Source organism: Emys orbicularis, chromosome 18, assembly GCF_028017835.1.
Source record: "Emys orbicularis isolate rEmyOrb1 chromosome 18, rEmyOrb1.hap1, whole genome shotgun sequence".
Taxonomy (NCBI): Eukaryota; Metazoa; Chordata; order Testudines; family Emydidae; genus Emys; species Emys orbicularis.
The window spans coordinates 17,142,138-17,166,144 of record NC_088700.1 but is presented as its reverse complement, the minus strand read 5'-3'; the positions used below and the strand labels follow the sequence as shown (position 1 = coordinate 17,166,144).

Sequence of the window (24,007 nt, the reverse complement as noted above, 5' to 3'; positions counted from 1 at the left end):
TCTGACACCTATTGGCAAGAAAAGGTCATTTTTCTAGTGCAGAGTAGTGCTCAATGACAGCTGATGATTGGACGAGCCTTACAGTGTCTAACTAAGGTGGACAACTCTTGGCTACTAAACAGGCCTGATTCCCTTCACTTGGGCGTTCTCAGGATTTGGCGAGTCATCACTGGACAGTCACAAAAGCCTCCAGTTGTTTGCCTTGATTTTGAAGGGGTTTAAGGTTGCTCTGTCTGACTAGAAATTGAACTCTCTGAAAGTCCAGGGCACCCCTTCTCCCCTGAACCTTGGAGAAGAGATAAACATTAGGAAAGAGAAAGGGAGCAAGGACAACCCAGATGTGGAACTGGAGCAGGAGTGACTGGGAAATGGCGGGAGGAAGGAGGACTGGAGATGGGGACTTTTAAAATACTGAGATTGGGATGTTTCAAAGGGGCTTATGGAGTTAGGCACCCAACTGTCATTGAAATACAATAGGAATTGGGGAGCTAACACCTTTAGGCTCCATTGGAATTCCCAGCCTGAATTATTTTCTGAGTTCAAAAACCGGACACACGTCAACCTCACCCTGGCACTGAATACAACGGGAAAAATGGCCGCTGATAGTAAAAACCCACCAAGTGGCCCCTCCAAGCCAAAGTTTTGCCTCCTAAAGGAAACTGTGTTGATGAACCCTGCCAGACAGGTTTTCTGGGCACTGAACTCATCCTGCTTATGAAGGACTTATGCATCAAGGCCCTTCCCCACCCAGCAAACAGTTCAAATCAAGGCATTCTTAGCATCTCCTACCCATTGTATCTGAATAAGCATCTAGTCAGGTCTAGAGCCATGGAAAGCGTTTCCAAGGAAACCTAAAAAACATATTAAACTCTCCTGATTTCATCACACACTCAGCCCTCTGCCCGGATATACTGAAAGGTTAACAAACCTCCCCATTGACTCTCGGCCCATTTTTGAGCAAATCAAGGCAGTTTAAGGCTTGGTTCTGGCTTTTTAGTCGCATGTGCCATTAGCAATTAATGATTATCAGGAAGTATGAAATGTCTATTGGCTGCTTCCTTGAACAGTTGTAAAAGTCTTGACAAATTTTGTGTAAAAGCAGCACTGGGCACCTCTCTGTGTGTCTTGGTGCTGACTTGGCCCCCGCCATTGTGTTGTCTGAGCACTCCACAAACTTATCTTCACAGCCCCTTCGTGAGGCAGGGAAGCGTTATCCCCATTTACCGAGGGAGAAACTAAAACACGGAGGGATTAAGGCTCAGATCCTCAAAGGTTTTTAGGCCCCTAATTTCCAATGATTTCAGTGGAAGTTGGGGATATAAATACCATTGAGGATCTGGGCCAAGTGACTCACCCAATGAGGCTGCAGAAAAGCCAGGATTTGAACCCATGCTTCCTGAGTTCTACACCAGTGCATTATTCTTAAGAATGTCTGCTCCTCTGAGCCTTCCACTAGCACCTAACTGAGAATCCCAAGCACAGATAAAACTCTCAGCACCCCTGTGCCATCAGTAAATATTACTCCAGTTTTACAGGTGGGTACACTGAAGGGAAGTGACTTGCCCAAGGTAGCAGAGCTTGGAACGAAACTCAGGTCTCCTGACTTCCACACTAAATACTAGACCACAGGGCCTCCTCCTGTGTGGATGTTGTGTGGTACAACTTTCACATGGTAAAAGACAGGTTCTTCTTCGAGTAGACGTAGCCATGTATTCTGCGTGGGTGTGCGCACCCTGTGCACCAGAGCCAGAGAACTTTACCTACTGGGGAAGCATTCACACCCTGCAGCCCTAGCCCCTGCCCTAGCCATATAAGGCTGGTGCTGCCCTAACCCCCTGAATTCCTTCTCACCGCCCATGGCCAAGAGTTGAACATCTGTGTGGTGTCTTCACCTCACAATTTCATCTCCGCTTCTGAGAACTGTTGCTTGTACATAATAGTACCTTAGGTTTAGTTAAGTGTTAGTTTAATTTTAGCTAGAGTAGTTGGCTGACTTGTTTGATGCCCTCACCAGTTGTCCGTTGTGTAGGGGGGCATCCCCAGCAGCGACTCCCATGCCAGGTGCTTGCTGTGTCTCGGCGAGGGACACGTTAAAGACAGAGGCTCCATCTGCAAGTCGTTCACAAAGCGGACCCTGATGGCGAGAGATTTGCTGTTGAAGCAGTATCTCCTAGAGCGGGCCACGGGGCCCGCTTCAGCACTGAGGCCCTCATCTGATCGGCAGTCGCCTTCGGACCTGGCAGGTGATGCCGCTCTTCATTCAGGCTCTGGTGTTTGCCCCAAGAGGAAAAAGGGTTGTTCATCCTCCTTTGGTCAGCGAGGAAAAGGTCTCATAAAACGAACCAGGACCATTCCAGGGTTCAGGGAGACTCTCCTAAGAGGACTGCTGACCAGCACTGGCATGTGGGATGGAGCAGGTCTGTCCAGCCGCTCCCTAGCCCAGCACCGAGGACAGTGAAGGCCCATCCTGTCAACTCTGGTTGTGGTCATGGGCGTCCATTGAGTCGAGTACTGACAACATCGGCACCACGCCAATAGCATACCAGGGAGCATCAGACCTACTTTGTCTCTCAATCCCGGACTCTTCATGATTCAGGAATTCTCCATTGCTATGGCGTCTACTGGCTCCTCCTCTGTTGGGCCCTTGGCACCTTCTGGCCATGTCATAGAGCCGATGGGGACATCGGCACCATAGCTTGCACCTCCTGGGCTGCAGTCTATGAAATCGAGGCCAGGCCCGGCACCAAAGACCTCCTCAGTGCTGGGGCATCCTTCAGCACCATCACTGTCTTGGAAGCAAATCCCATCATCACGTTCGGTACCAGCCTCAGTGCCAGTGCCTCCCCCGGTACTGGTTGGGAATATCTCTCATTTGGTGCCACTGGTGCCAATGCCCCACTCCTCTTCGGCACTGATGCTGCCTCCTTATTGGACTTCAAACTAAACTGAGCAGTCGTTTGCCCCCATCGGGGCTGGCTTCCCCATTGTCACCATAGAAACTCTGGGATTCTTCAAGATCCTGGTCAGGGTCATTCTCCCCCATCCTATGGGGCTCTTCTGTCCGGATGCTGTGGTACAAGAACAGTTCCTTTGTGGGAGGCTGTGAGGAGACGCCACATAAACAATACCACTCACAGCATTTTTTGGACAGTCCTCCCTTCCTGTGCGACAATGGGACTACTCCAGAAAGCGCCACAGATCCAAAGGAGGAGGTCCTCTGGTTCTGGGGTTAGCCAGCCACCTCCCACTGCCTGGTGTCTAGCAAGTGCCTGTTTTGACTCATGTGGCCAAGGCAGCGATCCAGTGGTAACCTCTCCTTCCCCGTCACCCTTGTTTGGGGACAGCTGGCCCATTTTTACCGTGTTTGGGACTCGATTACAACAGACAACGGAGGCCTAAACACCATCAGATTGGGTTATGCCATACAGTTCCTTTCCATCCCTCTGCCCCACCCACTACCCTGTCCCTCTTCAAGCATCCCTCTCAGGAGACACTGCTCCTCAAGTAGTTTCAGTCTCTACTGTCCCTGGGGGTTGTAGAGGAGGTCCCACTGCAGCACTGGGGACAGGGATTGTACTCCTTCTATTTCCTGGTTCCCAAGTCCAAGGGAGGGATGAGACCTATCCTTGACCTCCGTGACCTCAATAAATACATCAGATACATGAGATTCCGTATGATCACCCTGGCAACGATCCTCCACGCCTTAAATCACAATGGCTGGTTCGTTGCCCTGGACCTCCAGGATGTTTCTTTTCATGTAGCAATTCTCCTGAGACACAGGAACTTTCTCCGGTTTGTCATGGCAGACCAGCACTACCAGTACACCGTGCTGCCCTGCAGCCTGTCTTCCACCCCAAATGTCTTTACCAAATAAACAGTCATGGTGACAGCATACCTCAGGAAGAGGGGAATTTGTATCTGCCCATATCTGGACAATTGTTTACTAAGGGGTGAGTCCAGAGAGGACGCCCTTTGTCATGTGCAGTTCACACTACACCTACTCAATTGTCTGGGTCTCATCCTAACCAGCAGGAAGTCAACAGTTGTTCCAACTTAAAGAATCAGATTCGTTGGGGCCCTGATAGACTCTATAAATTTGAGACCGTATCTGCTGACAAAGAATTCCATGTGATTTGCCACTTATGTCTGCAGCTGCAGTCCCAACCGTCAGCCACAGTCCAAGTATGCTGGAGGGTGCTAGGCCATACGGCTGCATGCACACAAGTAGTCTAATATGCCAGGCAGGCTGCGGCCTTTGTCCTCTTCAAATGTGGTTGAAGTTGGTCTACCATCTGCACCATCGTCCCTTGGACAGATTGGTCCATCTTCCTCTGCCAGTCGTAGATTCCTTGTGGTAGTGGACAATTCAGGACAACATGTGCCAAGGTGTTCCCTTTGCTTGGTCTCCACGACCAGAATCAATGCCTCCTTAATAGGTTGGGGCGTGCATCTGGAGTCACTGAAGTTTCAAGGCCTGTTGTCAGAACAGGAAGCTTCTCTACATATCACTGTCCTGGAGCTTCGTGCCATCTACAATGCTTATCAGACCTTCCAAGATCACATCAGGGGCTCAGCAGTTCTCATACTCACCGACTACCACTGCGATGTGTGGACTGGCAAAGGAGAGGGCACTCCAACATGCTTTGTCAGGAGGCACTGCGGTTTTGGCAGTTTTACATTATTGAAAACATTACCCCATGGCCAGTCACTTGTCTGGGATCCACCATCACTTGGTGGATCACCTCAGCAGGAATTTCTTCCTGAATCACAAGTGGTCTCTGAAGCCCAGCATCCTGCAGTCCATCTTTGCAGACTGGGGCATCCCAACAGTTGAAAGAAAACAAGAAATTCCAGCTGTTTTATTCCCAAAGGGATCTCAGTCCAGGCTCCATGACCGAAGCTTTTCACTTGAGCTGAGAATTGGCGCTGCTGTATGCCTTTCCTCCAATCCCAATCATCCCACAGGTCATTCTCAAGCTAAAATTGGACCATGCCAGGCTCATTTTCATTGTTTCTGTGTGGCTGAGACACTGTTGGTTCTCCAACCTCCTTGCGTTATCGGTCCACCCTCCCATATCCCTTCCTCTTCACCCTGACCTTCTGACTCATAATCATGCCCAAGTTTTGCACCCAGCACTCAGCTTCCTGCATCTCACAACATGGATGGTGCCTGGTTAGATGAGGAGGAAGAGTGATGTTCAGAGGCTGTCCAGCAGGTCATGCTTAACAGTAGGAAGCCCTGCATCAGAGTGTCCTATTCGGCCAAGTGGAAGTGGTTCTCAGTATGGTCATTAGCCTGGGGAGTTCAACCAATGTGGGCTAGTATCCAGGACGTATTGGAGTACCTGTTACACCTTCAGTCTTCTGGCCTTGCGCTTAGTTCATTGAGAGTCCACCTGGCAGTGATTTCGGCATTTCATCCATCTATCCATGGGAAGTGGGGCTTTCAAACCCCATGGCAGCGAGTTTCTTGAAAGCAGTCACTCGCCTCCATCCACCAGTTAAAGAGCCGGTTCCTTTGTGGGACCTTAATACTGTTTTAGCTGCTTCCGTCCAAACCATTGGCAACTTCTTCTTTCTCCCTTCCATGTCAGAAAAATGCCTTACTTGTGGCAACAACATCTGCAAAGAGAGTGTGCAAGTTTTAATGGCAGAGCCTCCTTACATGCAATCTTCCAAAGACAAAGTGACCCTGTGGCCGCACCATACGTTTTTATCTACGGTGGTTTCCCAGTTTCATTTGAACCAAGTTATATATATACCAGTGTTCTTCCCTAGGCCACATTCAACCCTAGAGGAGAAGCGTCTCCACACTTTGGATGTCAGGTGATGTCTAGTGTTTTATCTGGACAGAACAAAACCTTTCTGTTCCTCGCCGCGTCTATTTGTTTCATGTGCAAACCGAACGAAGGGTCGAGCAGTCTCTTCAGAGACGGTCTCCAAGTGGATAACTTCCTGTATCATGACCGCATACAAAGTAGCCTAGGCTATGCCTTATCAAGGGGTACGACCTCATTCCCTGAGAGCTCAGGCAACATCAGTGGCATTTCTAAATGACATTCCTATACTGGACATTTGCAGGGCAGCCACTTGGTCCTCATACTTTTCCAAACCACTATGCCATTCCGGCTGCATCCAGATCAGCTGCAAATGTCACAAAGGCAGTCTTGCAGTCCTTCTTTAAACAGAATCTGAGCCCCACCTCCTGCGAGTACTGCGTGTGAGTCGCCCGCACAGAATATACGGCTGCATCTACTCAAAGAAGAAAAAACAATTGCCTACCTGTCGTGCTTGTTCTTCGAGATGTGATGCAGACCCACCCTCCATCCCCTCTGCATCGGAGTCTGCACTTCCGATGTTCAGGGGGGTCAGGGCGGTGTCGCCTTCATATGGCCAGGGGCAGAGCTATGGCCACAAGACGCAAGCGCCTGCCCTCTGGGTGCTGCTAGGCAAAGTTGTCTGGCTTCAGTGTGCGGGGTGTGCACACCCACATAGAATGCACCTCTGCATCATAGCTCAGTTACAGGTAGGTAACCATTTGTTTTCTTTTGCAGATAGATGCCAGACCCCGGAGGGCAACAGCTCCCTGAGAATGTAATCACTTTCTGGCTAAATGTTCCCTAATGAAAAGCATCCCACTGTCAGTGCCTTGGTCGTCATAAGCAATCTTGCGCATTACTTTCATCGTAGCTGGCTAGGCACTGTTCTCTCAAGAGAGCTAAACAACATCCAGACACCATTAAGAAATGCCAGTCATGTGCTGATGATCCATTGGGTACCAACTCCTTTGCTATTTAAGAAGCATTCTTACTCAGGCAGACTTTGAAATGATGTAATGATTTACCAGAAGCCATTATTACTGACGTGCCTTTTTTCTGCTTTTTCTTTCCCATCATTGCTAATTGCCAGGACCCCTGTGTGTCAATAGAAACCTTCTTCATCATCGTTCATTCATAGTGTCACAGCATCCCCATCGAAATCTTTACCATGCTATTGGTTGTGGGCTACTGCATAAAACATGTCATCTGCGCGGAGAATGATCCTTCCAATATGTAGGGCTTTATCCAAGAATGGGCCAGGCTGTGGTTCTCCAGCATTAGGGCTATGGAGGAAACACGCTGTATGGAGTCCCCTCCTTCCTGCATGGAGGGGATTGAGCAGCCTTTCCTATTATCCCAGGCCATGGGGAGGCAGTGTACTAAGCCAGTGATAACATGATCCTGCATTGATCGCAGTGGAAGCTTTACCTGAGTAAAGGCTACAAGAAGAGGATTTCCTTGACTTTTCTTTTTAGCTTTTTAAAGTGTAATCCAGGCTAATGCAGTGTGACTCTTTATCGCCGTCTAGTGGCATGTATGGCAGTTTTATCAGTCTACTACTGCAGCTGAACTGGTAGACCTGGTCTTTTAGCTCAAGCAGTAGAGGCACATGGTTTTAAATACAGATGTCTAGGTTTGATCCCCCCCAGATGATTCAACCGAGAATGTTCTTACCAAAGCAAAATATTTATTATCTTTCCCATTCTGTCCCTCCAAACAGCCCCCCCATTCTTGTGTATTCCAATGGAGGTAAAAGGCATACTCCTCCAAAAGTCCCTATTGATAGCTTTCTAGTGTTGAAAGGTGTGTAGCATAAGTAAATGAATTGGCAGGTTTATTGGGCGATTAGCCAAATATTACATATTTTTAAAGTGACCTTGTTAAAATAAAATCATATCTTTTTTTAAAAAAAATCCCTTGCCTGTATAACTGTTAGCATATTAAATAATTAAAACAAAAAAAGCTTTTATGGCCCAAAGCCAGTGCTAGTATAAATCACGATAGCGCAACGAGAGTCAATGGTGTTAAGCCAATTTATATCAAGTAGACATCTTGCCCAACAATTCTAATTTTCTTCCCACCAGTTATGCTTTTTGTTTGCTCTTTGCACATAGCTCATTTGCAAGGTAAAACTAGACTAGTCAATTTTACTTCCAGATTTTCCTGCACAGGTACAGTATTGTTGTGTTTGGGTGTCCAACATTGCAAAGGAATATTTAAATTTGCAACAGTAATAAAAGTCTGGGTCTAAGCTGCTTCGTGGTGTCTTTTTAGAATACTTATGAACATGGCCATGACTTTTACAGAGGAAGTGTCTGGCACTACCAACAGTAGTGCCAGATCCCTCACTGAGGACTGTATCCATATTCTCAGCCTCTTCATGCTGTTTATTTTTCAGCCTTTCATGGGGGACAACTACTGTGATGCTATCAATAACCGAGCCTTCTGCAACTATGATGGTGGGGACTGCTGCACCTCAACGGTCAAGACCAAAAAGGTAGGTCTGCCTGCCCTTCTCTCACCCAGAGCTCCCCAACAATGCAGGCTCAGCCCTTGGACAGTAATTGGTGTCCCGCTGGAGATCCAGGATGTGGGGAGATCTTCAGCTGCACAAACATTTCAAGGGGCAATGAACATTGTCCCACCAAAGGCACTGAATTTCTGCTGGTTCATTTGAAGGTGCTCTCATTCTCCTTTGATGTGCCTATGTGTTTCCCATCATAGCCTGCCTTAGGCCCATACAGCATGTGTTGTTACACAGGGATACTGCTTTACCTCCTTCTTTCTTGTTCTAAACCAGTGGTTCCCTGGCTGCTTTGCAGACAACTGCTGGCTCCCCCTCGAGACTGGTTTGGCATGTCATCAGTAAAGCGGTCCGACGTCAGTTCTGACCCTGACTCTTGTGGGAATTACAGATAGGCACACTGAAAGGAGGATCTGCTGCATACAGTGTAGATTCCAAGGTTGCTCACTAAGGGACTGACAGAGAATTTAGCCACATGTGTTCACGCTTACGTACTGAATTTTGCACAGCTCTTTACCTCTTCTTTGGGATTTGTGGTTGAGACAGAAAGGCAAAAATCTTGATACTAACAAGGGAGGTAACTTAGGCTACGTCTACACTACCCGCCTGAATCGGCGGGTAGAAATCGATCTCTCGGGGATCGAATTATCACGTCTCGTCAGGACGTGACAGTCGATCCCCGAATCGATGCTTGTACTCCACCAGCGGAGGTAGGAGTAAGCGCCGTCGACGGGGGAGCCACGGAGGTCGATTTGCCGCCGTCCTCACAGTGGGGTAAGTCGGCTCCGATACGTCAAATTCAGCTATGCTATTCGCGTAGCTGAATTTGCGTATCTTAAATCAACCCCCTCCTCCCCCCGTAGTGAGGACGTAGCCTTAGATGGAAGTATGCTAGGCTTAGTGTGTTTCAAGGCCAGTCATACCTGCCTAAGGAAAGGCAGTCTGTATACTACACCTGGAGGACAAAGAGGATGTCTCTGCAGGGAGTACAATCTTTTCTAAGTTGGCCCTCAGTACCAGGGTCTTTTTTCATCTTTCCTTTGGTTTATTCAGACATGTCTACCAAATCTGTGCTGTGACCTGTCTCTGGTACATCGGGGACCATTGGAAAGGGGCAGTGAGCAATGACTGGCGAGAGGTTAATGTCATCTCTTGGTAGCAGCAGAGAAGGGGCGGGGGTAGTGCTTTAATTTTCCTAATTGTGCCTCTTTTCAGATATTTGATATAGCTTTGTTTTTAAAATGATTTGTGTGAACTGTGCAGTCAAAGGGGCAGCCCTGGCAAGGGAAGTTCTCTCTTTAGTCACAAATCACGTATTGCCTGGGCGGCGGCATGGGTATGAGCAAGGATATCCTGGGCAATTGCTTCCCGATTAATATCCCTCAACCCTTAACTGAACGGGCCACCTCTTGGGATGTAAGAGGGTGGTCAGTTTCCAGGGCCTAGTCAGTCATTGGCCTCTCTGCTGGTATAGCCCAACAAATGTGGCAGTAGGTTTAAGAGGGGGTACCTCTCCACAAGGAACTGGACTAAGACCTCCAGACTCATTCCATATAGGATACTAAGGTGGGAGGGAAGAGAGGTTGCAAATTGCTATGCATTGGCCTGGCTCTGTTCCCATTGGCTTCTGTGGGAGTTTTACCATTATCTTCAAGGGAAACAGAGTTGGCCAACACGGAGGGCTTTTGAAAATCCCATCCTCAATATTTCCTAATCATTCACAAGGGCCAACCCCTCAAATGAAGTGTTTTCTCCAGATACGTGCACTCAGCTTTCAAAGACTTTTAAAACACAACAACAAGAACCCAGAAACCAAACAAAACACACAAAAGAAATGAGAAAACGAACCAAGTCCTAGGATCTTCAACTCAAAAGTGAGATGGCCAGTGCCTAGTTTATTAAATTTATGGCATAATAATCTAGCAGCCAGGAACATAGCATGATGTAAACGTTTCAAAGGAAAAGGGTCATTTGAGGCCAGCAGTGTGTCTCATGCAGTTCAAAGGAATGGCCACCAGCTCACAGACACCTGTTTGAATTCCCATGCAGACACTCAGCCATATGGGGAAGTTAGTTGTTTTCCGGTCTAAGGGCCCTTGGCTGGAGAACAGATTTTAGGCATAGTTATACAAATACAGCCTCCTCCTTTGAAGAGTATTATGAGTGGAATGTTAAAGGAGATATTCCAAAGGGAAAAACAATGAAAGGTGAGAGAAAAGAGAGATGCATAAAAATATTCCACATACCAAATCCTTCCAGCGCGATTTGCCACCTACTTAAAAGCCACAGCCTTAAAACACATTTTGGGTGTAAAAGCCAAAAACTCAAGGAGACATAGGGAGGGGCAAACCCAGCTCTTTTAATTCCAGTACCAGATGAGGGTGTATTTCTACGCAGTTGTTAGAAAGTGTTCAAGCATTTGAGGGAGACACCCACCGCTGCTGTGTCAGGCTCACTCACTGCGGTCTCACAACGCTCTTAAAAGAGGACTAATAAAATATTGTGTATTTGCACAGCACCTTTCATCCCCAAAGATCCCAAGACATTTTACAGTCTCCACTGCAATACAGTCACCTCTGAGTGTTTAACGGTGCAAACCACCAACACATTTTGTTTTAAAAAAGGAAGCAAAGAATCATAGCATATCCGATTGAAGCTGCAGGTGTTAACAGTCATGCCGAAAGCGAACTGAGGTCTTTATTGACCACAAATGGTCAAAACTTTGGTTTTATGTCTCTTCCCAAAAAAGTGGTATCTCCAGCTGCAAAGCAACCACATAGAACTGGGCCGTACAGAAATAAAAGGTTCCACCAAAAAGTCCCTGGAACATTGACCCCTTTTCTGTTCGCTTTCCACAAATGTCCACGCAATCATGTTACACTGGCATGAAAGCTCACAGAAAGGTAATTTCAAATTTGCATGCTCAAGGATTCACAGAAACCAAGTTTTAAATTGACGCACACGTATATTAGCACAAGGTGGCCTTGTGCGCTCCTCCAGTCAAGGAATGGAAACAATGCCACATGACTTACCAGACCAATCACAACTCAGCTGAAATAATCAATATCGAATACTTGCCGAGAACTGCTCACCATCGGTCCACAGAGTTTAAAATAAATCATGAACGAACTGCATGGAATACTTTGATATTCAGTAATATTGAGGTGAATATTTTTTGAGGTGATTACGATCTGTCATGGGTATTTAGTAAGCAGGAAAAGGATACATTCGTCAGACAAATGTTGTGCATTCCTGGATCAGCTGCAGTGTCCCACAACACCATGCCCAGGCAAAGAGTCTGAGAGAAGAGCACCACCTAATGAATCACCAACACCACTTCCTGCAACATCCTTTATGGAACCAGCTGGCAGGCCTGGCAGTTAACAATCAAAGGCTGTGCACCTAAAACTCAGGTTCCGTTTCTAGTCTAGTAGGGACTGGTACACGTACAGACAGCATGGTCAGCCCCTGAGGGAAAGAGTATGTTGCACTGCAATGGATGATCCCGGAGTGGCTTTGAAGGACTCTATAGGGAATGCCACGCAGCTCTCCTTGGCCAAAGGAAGGTCACCACAATGCATGTCATCGAGGGAGAAAGGGCTTCTGTTGTGGATTCAGAGGGAACAAGGTCCTCCCTTAAGGACAAATTAAAATCCCATTTCTTTTTAATGTCTGCAACCTCCTGACCTGGCACAGATTGCCAGATTGCCCTTTGCCTGGCTGCGCTATAAAACTGCTTCTTGTTTGCCTCCCACAACACACAGAAATAAGGTATTTATAAAACATGTTTCAGAAAAATACAGCACATTGTTAAAGTAAGCAAGCAATTACCCAGGACATCTCTAGACTGGCTGTTGTCTGGAAGGACTGCCTGGTCGGTGTGACATTCCAAGCCGATGGCATTCTGGGATCCCAGACAGCAAAAGTTAGGGCCAAATTCTGCCCCTAATTCCATGTGTGCAACTTCTTTGGAGTCAGTAGAAAGGGCTGGGTAGAGCTGAGGGAGAAATTAGGCCCCAGGGGCCAACAAAGGAGCAACACAAGTAATTGATAGAAATTTCCCATACGCCCATCTGGCTGGGGTTATTTGCATCTTTCCGTACAGAACATTAAAGCTGTTGGCGTCCTTTCAAACGTAAGGCCAAATGCACACAACAGCCCCACCTTCGATAATGCATGATTTAGCCCCAAGAGCAGATTGCATCAAATCCCACTATTAGGGTTCCTTTGATTTAGTGTCTGTTCCTTTCCTATCCCCTCATTTTATAGAATCGTATAGAATCATAGGACTGGAAGGGACCTCAAGAGGTCATCTTGTCCAGGCCCCTGCATTCAAGACAGGACTAGGTATTATCTAGACCATCCCTGACAGGTGTTTGTCTAACCTGCTCTTAAAAAATCTCCAATGGTGGAGATTCGAAAACCTCCCTAGACAATTTATTCCAGAGTTTAACCACCCTGACAGGAAGTTTTTCCTAATGTCCAACCGAAACCTTCCTTGGTGCAATTTAAGCCCATTGCTGCTTGTCCTATCCTCACAGGTTAAAGAGAACAATTTTTCTCCCTCCTCCTTGTAACAACCTTTTATGTACTTGAAAACTGTTATCATGTCCCTCTCCATCTTCTCTTCTCCAGACTAAACAAATCCAATATTTTCAATCTTCCCTCACAGGTCATGTTTTCTAAACCTTTCATCATTTTTGTTGCTCTTCTCTAGAGCTTCTCCAGTTTGCCCACATCTTTCCTGAAATGTGGCGCCCAGAACCGGACGCAATACTCCAGTTGAGGTTTAATCAGTGCGGAGTAGAGTGAAAGAATTACTTCTCATGTCTTGCTTACAACACTCCTGTTAATGTAGCCCAGAATTATGTTTGCTTTTTTTGCAACAGTATTACACTCTTGACTCATATTTAGCTTGTGATTCCCAGATCCCTTTCCGCAGTGCTTCTTCCTCGGCAGTCATTTCCCATTTTGTATGTGTGCAATTGATTGTTCTTTCCTAAGTGGAGTCCTTTGTATTTGTCCTTATTGAATTTCATCCTATTTACTTCAGCCCATTTCTCCAGTTTGTCCAGATCATTTTGATTTTTAATCCTGTCCTCCAAAACACTTGCAACCTCTCCCAGCTTGGTATCATCCACAGACTTTATGAGTATACTCTATATGCCATTATCTAAATCCTTGATGAAGATATTGAACAGAACCAGACCCAGAACTGATCCCTGTGGGACCCCACTTGATATGTCCTTCCAGTTTGACTGTGAACCACTGATAACTACTCTTTGGGAATGGTTTTCTAACCAGTTATGCACCTACCTGACAGTAGCTCCATCTAGGTTGTATTTCCCTAGTTTGTTTATGAGAATGCCATGCAATACAATATCAAAAGCCTTACTAAAGCCAAGATATACCACTTCTACAGCTTCCCACCTATCCACAAGGCTTGTTACCCTGTCAAAGAAAGCTATTACATTGATTTGACGTGATTTGTTCTTGACAAATCCATGCTGACTGTTACTTGTCACCTTATTATCTTCTAGGTGTCTGCAAATTGATTGCTTAATTATTTGCTCCATTATCTTTCCGGGTACTGAAGTTAAGCTGACCGCTCTGTAAATTCCTGGGTTGTCCTTGTTCCCCTTTTTATAGATTGGCACTAGATCTGCCCTTTTTGAGTCCTCTGGGGACTTATTTCAGAGATCCTCCAAAAATTCCCTGGGGAACGTTAACAACCCCTTATGGTGTAACTACTCCCCTGTTGTTGGTGGGTTTTTTTCCTTCCCCCAGGATTTCTCCTGTCCAGTTGTCTTTCTCCTCCACTACTTTCCTCATGTCTTCCCATTTTATGAGTTTTCGCTTGACAAGCATGGCGAGAAAGAACTTGTGCAGATCGAAACCATTTCTCAATGGGCCCTGCTCACATACTTTATTCTAAACTATAATTATGGACACTCTGTGTTAAAGATTCTGCATCCCAGTCTCTGCAACTTGTTCAAGCAAATCTAACCCTGAAGAACAAGCTCTTTAAATTCCGCAAAACTGGACTGTATTTACAGTGCCACATTCTCCTCTGACTTAAATCCCTGCCACTCCACTTCATTGCAAGGGGGTAGCCCCAGTGCAGTTGAAAGGAGAATCTGTCTCATACAGTTTCAGAGCTCAGGTTAGACATTAACTACTTTGCCTAATGCCAAGTATACATCATCCTGGCATAAATCTCCATTTAAAATGCCAAATCTTCAGCCGATTGATGTTCCATTGAAACAGGTGCACACCGTGGAGAGAAAAACACAGAGTGGCTCAGTGAAAAACAAATGAGGCCTAGTGCTGGATGGAGAACCTGGCATGGTTTATCCAACGTTTTGTTTATCCAAAACACATGGAAACTTATCTGACCCTCTTCACTCAAGAAACCAGGACATAAAGCAAAGGGCCTTGAGCAGACATATTGCCTTAATGTGCAGTAGTATCGGCAATGATTTCCATGAGTGTGTCCATCCCCCCCAAAAAGTGGGATCCAGTGGATCCCTATCCATCTTCTGTGGCCAAAAGTAAAAGTGACAATCTATGAGTACTCTGGAGATGTAAATACCCAAATCTGATCATCTCTGAATCATGGCACTTTCTTGTTCCTATTCCTACTCTTCTGCCTGAAGCCAACAGTCCTAACTGGCAGTGTTTAGAACCTGGGTATGAGAAAGCTCACCTAACCAGTGGTCTAGCTGCCACTGAGGAAACTACGCTTATCCAGAAGAGTGGATCTCCCTGACATGCCACCTCCAGTGCCCCTGGCAAGCTGTTCGTGTGCACTGTAATTAGCTCGAGGTTCAATAAAGGGTGGGCATGAAGGAACAAAGGATGCAATGAATAGCGTTGCTTCCTTAGTTTGGAAATGGTTCAGTGTTTAGTACACACGCCAAGTGCACTGTGTCCCCCAGGCCTTTGGGTGAACTTGCTTACTTGTTATGTTTGGTCCTGGTTAGCAAGTGGTTGTGTGACGTGTGAGGGCATTGTTGGTCATGGCTGGTTGAGTGGCCGTTTCAGGGCTCAGAGTTGGTTTGCATAACAGCAAAGGGATTCTTTTCCAGACAGCAATAAATTAAAAGGAGGGATGGTTGCAGCCCGTAATGTCTATCCTAAGAGCAAATTCTTGGCTGGTATGAGAAATGCTGTAACCCCACGATATACAGCATTCCCTGGAGAGGTGCTAACTGAAGGTGTTTGCTCAGCCACCCAACCTTGCTTCATTAGCAAGTGTTACAGAAACCAAGGAACAGGGCTTTCCTTACTACACACCAGCTATTTGCCTCTGGGTGGTCAGGCCGCTCTGAAATCTTTGGTGCTTATTTAGACTAATTACATTCATGTTTTCACAAGCAGTAGCACAGGGATTGGAAGCACAGCTGATTGCTGAGCGACAGAGCTGCTTGCTTTCACGCTCCGTGTGGTTTGCCAAACTGGCTCCCTTGCTCCTTTCAGCCCCTCGATTGTCAGCATTACGAACGCAGATGAAGAGCAGGGAATCAAAATAAGTTACTGACCTCCTTGTTACATCCTCCCCTACTCTAGGGAGATGTCTACACAGCAACTAGACACCGGCGGCTGGCCCGTCTCAGCGGATTTGGGTTCGCGGGGATCGGGCTGCGGGGCTGTTTCATTGCTGTTAGACTTCTGGGCTTGCGCGGGAGCCCAGGCCCTAGGACCCTGCAGGGTGGGAGGCTCCCAGATCTCAGGCTCGATCCCAAAACCGGAAGTCTATACTGCAATGCAACAACCCCGTAGCCTGAGCCCTGTGAGCCCAAGTCAGCAGGCATGGGCCAGCCATGGGTTTTTCTTTGCTATGTAGACATACCCTCTAGGGCCTGACTCTACTCTCATGCCGGGTCTATGCCAATGTAATTACATTCATTTCAGTGGAGTTACTCCTGATTGACACCCCAGGGTGAATGAGAGGCGAATCGGGCCTGTTGACCTCAGTTGGGTAACTCCGGATTTACATCAGGATAAGTGAGAAGAGAGTCAGGCCCATGAACATCAATGAGATAGTTCTGGATGTACACCCATGGGAGAGGCAAGTCAGACCTTACATACCATACTGTATTGGGCCTCTGAGGAGCTTGAATCTCTCCTTTCCCAGGCCCTGAGGGGGCATTGACCTGGTTTGGGAGTGAACCCTGCATACCAGCCCAAAGTGTTAAAAGTCAATTTTTGCATCATCTCAGAAAAGCCCTGGTGACCTAAATGCCAAAAACCAGGGAGAAGAACCGTACAAGACGTGTTTGTGCTTCAGAGGCCTGTTAAGGAACAAAGCACCCACTTGGTGTGTGAACTCTGAGGGGACAGGGGGAGGTGAGGGGCCACCGAGAATGGCTCGCTGCAGCCTGCCATGCTTATCTTGACCCAGCGCTTTTATCCATAGGAGGGGGGAGGTACGTGGGGGTTCTTCATACTTCCAGAGTTAGTCACATCAGGGAGATTTTGCAAACATTTCAACTCCTATCTAACAACACGCTGTTTCCCGACATGCGACGCTCCTCCCCACCCCCTCCAGCAGCATTGGGGTCGATTCCACTCTCACTTATGTCAGTGTGAATCAGCTGCAAGTGCATTGAAGCTACAGTCTGAAGCGGGGGTGGGGGAGAGGGTGCGGAGGACTGAGAATCAGGCTATTTGTGTTACTGTTCTCCCGTCCCTCCCGGTACCTGCCTGGGATTTCACCCTGGGAAGGAGCGAGTAATACCCTCAAACGCATTCCCATCTGTTTCCTCCAGATTGTCCTTTCTCAGCGATTCTCAGTGGGTTATCTGAGTCTGGATAGCATTAGCTGTGTGTCAATCCATAGCGGCCCCGTGAGGAGAACTAGCTGCCTGTGGTCCATTTCGTTGACTGGATCCCAGCCATGTATCTGTGTCTCCTGTCTTTGTGCTATCTCCTCTAGGCAGTGCTTCTTCACAGTCAGAACCGGACCTGTCATGTAACGTATGAGCGTAGAAATTAAGGGCCTGATCCCAAGCCCACTGAAGTCAACAGAAAGATTCCCATGAACTTCAGCGGGCTCTGGATAAGCAGAGATTGCAGAGAAGAGGGTTATATCCCTTCTATAGTCTGTGATGGATGTAAAGTTGACTATACATTATATGGAGTTTTTAGCTCAAAGAAAGGGGGGGAAACAAAAAACAACTTCTAGTTGTGAACCACAAATAGATCCTCTGAGCCTTGGTGTCACAGAGCAGACAGAATTTAGAGGTTTGAAAGGCTGAAATGTCCTCATACAGGTGGTCTCTCTCTCTTTCTATGTCGGTCTGTCCTCTCCCCCTCCAGTGAAGCTGGAAGGCAAGAAATTTAAAACTGATGAAAGGAAGCAGTTTTTTACACATCATATCATTTAACATGTGGAACTCACTGCCACATGAATTTATTGAGACCGAATTCTTGGTAAAATTCAGAAAGGGATTAGAAACATAAGGACTTGGCTACATTTGAAAGATAATTCAGATTAAGGTGGGATGTGAATTTAAAATGCAATAATGATTCTTGAATAGCTGTGTGTGTGGATGCTCTAATTCCGGAATAATGTTTGCTCTGCTTTCCTGTGTTCTCCATGTCTCTTTGTCTGGCTTTGCCTTTGATTCCTTTTGTTAACTGTGCGCGTGTGTGTGCATATTAAAGATAGACCCAAGGACCAAAATACAGATTTTTGACCCAAAGTTCCCCAGAGTTCTGTGCTAATCCGTCCTGTGGTTTTTGGTTCTGGCCCATCTCTCAGATGTTTGTGCATGTGTGTGTGCATTCAAGATAGGCCCAAAGACCAGCTTTCTGGTTTTGATCCATATGTCCCTGGAATTCTCTGCGGTTTTGGTTCTGGCCTATCTCTCATATGCCAGTGTGTGTGTATGTGGCTATGCGCTCTCATTTCTCTCCCTTAACCCCCTTTCCAAGTCCCCTCTTGGGCTGTGGTGTTCTCTGCCTACATCAGTTTGTTTGTGGATACAGTATCTTTGTCTGTTTCACAACAATCACTGAGCCAAGACCTGAGTTTTTAACATTCTGTCTTTCTCCTGCTACAAGCAGCATTCCTGGGTGTTAGGCATCAACTGTTGCAAGGGGAGACACAAGGGAACGCAGGTCTTGGTAGCTAAATGAAGGAAAACAGATTTGTTTTTAAATGTATATAATATCTAGAGTCAATGCATATATTTGGGCATGTCAGTGCTAGTCATATATGCTGTTAATGACTTGGGATCTTAAAGAGCTATCTGAAAAACAAAGTCCGTTCATTTTGGAGTGTGTTTTTCTGGGCTCCAGCACCTAACCAGACCAGGGCCCAGTGAAAAGGAATGGAAGACAGCTTCTTAGTACTGGTGTTTGTTTATATTGCTGTGACACCTAGGAGCATGAGTCATGGACCAGGCCCCTGTTGTGTCAGGAAATGTACAAACACAGAAGGAAAAGATAGTCTCTGCCCCCAAAGAGCTTAGGGCTGGATTTTTAAATGTCTATGGGAATTAGGCAGCTAGTCACTACTTGGTGCCTTTCTGCAGCTTTAGGTGCCCAAATACTTGTGAAAATCTGGCCCTGGGGGGCTTGGAACAAACATATGTTATAATTGTTATTTCTCTGGGAGAATGCAAGCCTTTCTCCTCTGCTCTTTTGTTGCTGAAGTCATGAGATCAGCCATGTGTGTTTGAGTTTACCTGTCCTCATTCCATCCTACCATTTTCTTCCCTGTCAATGAGTGATTGGTTTATGCCCTGTAGCACAAGCATTTATAGATTTGTATCCTGTCGGATGGGACCGTGGATGTTCTCTTTATCCATATCAATGTCCAGTACATCGTTATACAATGCATAATTGACCCGGGAGTCTCGCTGCTGTTAAGATATCATTGAGGTGAAGATTAGAACATTACATTAGATAGGATAAAAATATCTAAGGGGTATAAAGTGACTAACACAACTGCTCACTGGATTAGGAGGAAAATCCCCTTATCACCATGTTGTTCCACTGCAGAGAACGTGTACTTTCCTCTGAAGCATCTTTTGGGGGCAGACTAGTGGACTAGTTGGATTATTTCAGTATAGAATCCTATAGGGCAGACTGGAGGGTTCTTTTAGGACAACACAGAGGAAGACATTCCCTCTCCAGAGGCTCTCATGGTGCAGAGGGATTATTCTCTTTCCGCAGATTGATAGAGTTTAAGACCAGAAGGGACCATTAGGTCATGTCATCTGACCTCCTGTTTATCACTGGCCGTTGCATTTCACTCTATATTGAGACCTGAGATTGTCCAGTTCTGATTTCACACATCTTTGTTTCGGTTTGTTAGAAAGCAAAGAAGGAGGGGCCGACGGAGGGGGGAAGGCTATAAGGAGAGGCCCACTGACTTCATTTCGAAAGAACACCAGACTGACGTCAAACTGTAACGAACTCCAGAGAGCCAGGAAGTTCAAAAGTCAATATTTCGGCACAGACCTGTGAGATGCGCACAGGGAAATTACATACCTGTAACATGCTTCTTTGAAGACATCCTCTTAGTGGGTTCTCATTCTTGACTCTGGAGTTCCAAAGAGTGACAATCTTGCACTGATGGCATCTCTAAAGAAGGAGCATTATCCCCAGTTTACAGGGAGAATAACTGAAACACAGAGACAGAAGAGCTTGGCCAAGGCAAAACAGTGACTCAGCAGTAGTCAGGAATGAACTTCAGGTCTTCACTGTACCCAATAGACTCCACCATCTCATTTAAGAATATTTGGAACGTTGTAGTTTGCAGCAGTCTTGCCCTGACTGGTTTGGGGATGGACCAAGGTGTAACCTATTGGTAAAGGTATTTGCTATCAAACCTCAGTGTGTTAACTGGGAATTCTTAAGTAATGAATATAATTAATACACCCTTACAGGCCTGAAAGGTCATTGCTTTACTGCCTTAACTTGTGCCTATGCTTTACCTAGCAAATACTTATACCTTTAGGCTACAAAGTATCCTCTTAGCTCTTCCTGTTTTCTCCAGTTTCTACAAATTCTCTGAATTCTATTTGAATTTATTTATTTTTAGACTCTTGAAATTTCTCTTCCCTTCACACGTTTTGCAGTCACCCGGTCTTTGATTCAGTTCTTTGGGCAGTGCCACAGCTTGACACAAAACCAGTGCCCTATTCCACCTGAACGGTTAAGGCTTGTGAAGGTGAAGTCAGACGTGCTGGGTGGTGGTTCGGGAGAGCACCGAATCCGTGCCCGGCGTTGGCTATCGGAGCTCTTTTCTTAGCTTCATTGTGTCCCCATCTCAGGCTGCCTCGTTGTGAAATAAAGACCGCCCCCCCCCCCCCCGGCCCGTCTTTCCCGTACGTGTGTGTAAAGAGAAAGGCACGTTGTACACAGACACGCAGGCACATGTACGGAAGGGATAGCTCCATGGACAGAAATGGTAACTATGTGTGTAAGTGCATGGTCCACATTCTTCCATGTGCCAGTGATGGATGGATACCGATAGGGAACAGACAGATCCAAGCTCAATGGCCTGGAGAAAAGTGCATATAAAACGAGGGAGCAAACATGTGGCAGCAGAGCCAAGCGAACGAGAGTGAGCAAATGCTTGCTGTACTTGCCGAGAACATTTGAACAGGTTGCAGCACTGTCCTGGAAAGGGTTGGGGGAGGGGAATTAGGTCATTAACTCTGTCTGCGCAGATGGGAAAGACTCTTGGGAATTCACTTCAGGCAAGCAAGACTCTCCCCCACCCCCTTCTCTTTATGTAAATGCCATGATGCAATAGGCTGAAATCAACGTCTGTTAGCCAAGCACTCCAGGCTGTTACTGCAACTCCTGCACGCTCTTCTTTAAACAGACAATGAGGAGATTTTATTTGCACAGAGCAAAATCTCCCGCTCCCATTCCTTCCAAGGTTTCCACCCACTCAGTCGTTGGGCCTCTGCACTTTGAAAACACCAAGCATTTAAAGGCTCACTCTTGGTGACACACATGCACCTTTTCATCAGTGTTAAGTGCTAAGTGGTGTGCGGGGTATAGTGCCTGCCCCGAGGAATTTAAGCCAAGGTTTTCAAAACTAGGTGCATAAAATTGGGCATAAAAGTCCACCTTTAGTCACTTAAGTAAACTTGCTTTTCTAAAGCGTTGAGCACGTGTCGTCTCCTGTTGGCGTCAGTGGGAGCTTTTGAAAATCAGGTCTTATTCTGGAGCCTAAATATCGATTTAGACGCCTATCTTCAAGCACGTGAGTTTGAAAATCTTGGCCTTACTATGTAGAACTGGGCCTTTATCACTCCTATTACCTTCAGTGCATGCAGGTTCCTCCCCTAAATGACAGAACAAGATTGGACAGGACCCAGTGCACGCTGATAACTTTGACTCTTGGAATGCCGAAGCTGTAACCTTGTCGTGAGTTAGTGCTTGTGGGCTTTGTGGGAGCAAGGGGCCTTCAGGAGAGGCTGGGAGCCTGGCATTGGGATAAGGAAGGGCAATCCAAGCACAGCAATGCAGAAGACCGCCGCAAGCCTGACAGAGAAAGCTCTAGTTCTTCAGACAAGCACGTCCGTATTGATAATATGACGTGTGGCAAGGGTCCCACGTTCTATGCGTGTAGGCCAAGGCCTGAACCTGCCAAGCTCCCCTCTCACCACTACAGATTGTGTCTTTGGGTACGTCTACACGGCAGCCATGGGTGTGAACAGCTGTACTCCAGCTAGCGCTCTACAAACAGAAGTGAGGACACCACAGGCCGGGCTTCAGTGCCAAGAACTACGTGCTTCGGGGGAGAGGGGGGAGGCAGGCTTGTGCAGCAGCACAAGTTAGCAAGCTAGCTAGAGCGCAGAGAGCACGGGTATGTCTACCCAAGCTGCCGTTCACATCCCCGGCCACAATATGGACAGAGCTTTTGAGATAGGGCTGTAGTGTGTTGGGGAAGCAGCGTGGAAGGCTCGCACTGCTGTTGCCTGTCCTGTACCTGTCCTGTCGATGGACAGAGGACTTAGGGTCCCAGTGCTGACAATCCAGTGCTTGAATAAATCACGCCAAAAATAGCATTGAGTCAAGGAAGCCAGCTGGTCAACTGTTCTCTGAGGGCATCTTGTGTTTTGAGACCTGTTCCTTATCCACATGACTGTCGAAAAGTGTGTTTCCTCATGCACTTCCCTGTGTTTTTGCCTCTATCCCATAGGTTATTCCTTTCCCTATGTCCTGTGACCTACAAGCAGAATGTGCTTGCCTAGACCCCAACGCTCAAGAGAACAGTCAGAAGGATGTACGCAGCTTCAATCGCGGGTAACATCCGGCAACACGGAATGGACGATCACACCGCTAAAGGCAGGCTCGGAGAGACACCACGTCCCTTTTTGGTATTGTCTTTAACATTTAGCTGCTCAACTGGATGGCATTTCTGCACCAGGGACCTTTAGAATTCACCCAGTCTGCCTTTAATTTTTGTCCAAGGAGAACTCAAAGTGGGGGGTTATGTATTAAGTATATCTTAAATAGCAAAAACAACAAACAAGCAAAAACAAAGAGTCGAGTCAAGACTTTTAAGTATCAAAACAGCATGTGTTTATGCAGTTGTGCGCCCACCTAATTTGAACTGTTTGTATCTAGATCTAAGGCGAGAAACAAGCCATATATATATATACAAATTTATAGAGATAAATAGAGAGATTGAGATCAAAGCAAACACACTTTCCCCTCTCCAGCGCTCATAACTCAGAGCATTCATGGAAGAGGCTGAGCTCTCGGATGAAACCAGGCCAAGCCTATACTGATGCTGAATGCCAGGTATCTCATGCCCAGGGCACTGAGGTTAGGATGGGTTCACCACGGTGAATATCTTTCCAAATGGCCAGATGGCTGAAATGTGGGTTGCATTATCTTATCATGGAAATATTACACCCAGGCTAGGAGCTTTGCAAACTGTACTGGGCTTTTCTGCACGGCTCCACTGGCCTACATCCAGCCTGCAAATTGCAGCCTACACATGGGAGAACTCCGAAATGTTTACTGGTGGGCAGACTGTCCCGTGGTGAAGCAAGGGCGGGTGCTAGCGAGTGGATGGGCTGAGGATTGGCATTTATGAGTTAGGCTGGCACTGAGGATTGGAGATTATTGCTCCTGAGGGAATAGGGAGGGTAAATCAAACCCCCATACTTGTCGTTTGAGCATGTCTGCTGCTGCTACTCCTGCTGCTATGTCCCATACAACTAGTTTCTTTACTGTGTCAGGACAGGGTGACAACAACCCCAAGCAACCAAACAATCTGCCTTAAAGCTTACCTACAACCTGCCTTTCAGACCCTCTGGTTTTCTCCTCAGCACTGGGGCAAGAAATCAGGACACCAGCCAGCCAAAGAGATTTGCTGCTTCACCTCCAGCTAGCCAATGGTTCTGCTTACACCTCCCCTTTGGTATGTGGGTATATTATGTTGAACAACCTCTTTGTGCTCCTGTTGGCGCAGGAGGAGAGGAGAGGAGAGGCAGAGAGTGCAAAGGCACAAGCCGAGTGGAAAGAATGGCTGGGGACAGTATTAGAGTTTTGAACCCAGTTTGTCAGTATTAAATTCTCAGGCCTGTGGGCGGATCCATCCCACATAGCGACTTCAGAGCGGGAGATCAGCTGCTTGGAATCTTCCAAAAGGAAGGGCATTAAGAGAGGCTACCCTCACACC

At 46.8% G+C, this 24,007-nt stretch overlaps 1 protein-coding gene across 1 annotated transcript in view; it reads left to right on the top strand.

Annotated features, from left to right (window-relative positions):
* Nucleotides 1-22,624, top strand: part of PAPPA (pappalysin 1) — a 231,173-nt gene extending 208,549 nt beyond the window's left edge. The window contains exons 21-22 of the mRNA XM_065418793.1: nt 8,218-8,316; nt 22,517-22,624. Coding sequence (XP_065274865.1) covers nt 8,218-8,316; nt 22,517-22,624 — 207 coding nt within the window. The remainder of the gene's footprint in view (nt 1-8,217; nt 8,317-22,516) is intronic.
* Nucleotides 22,625-24,007: the final 1,383 nt, after the last annotated feature.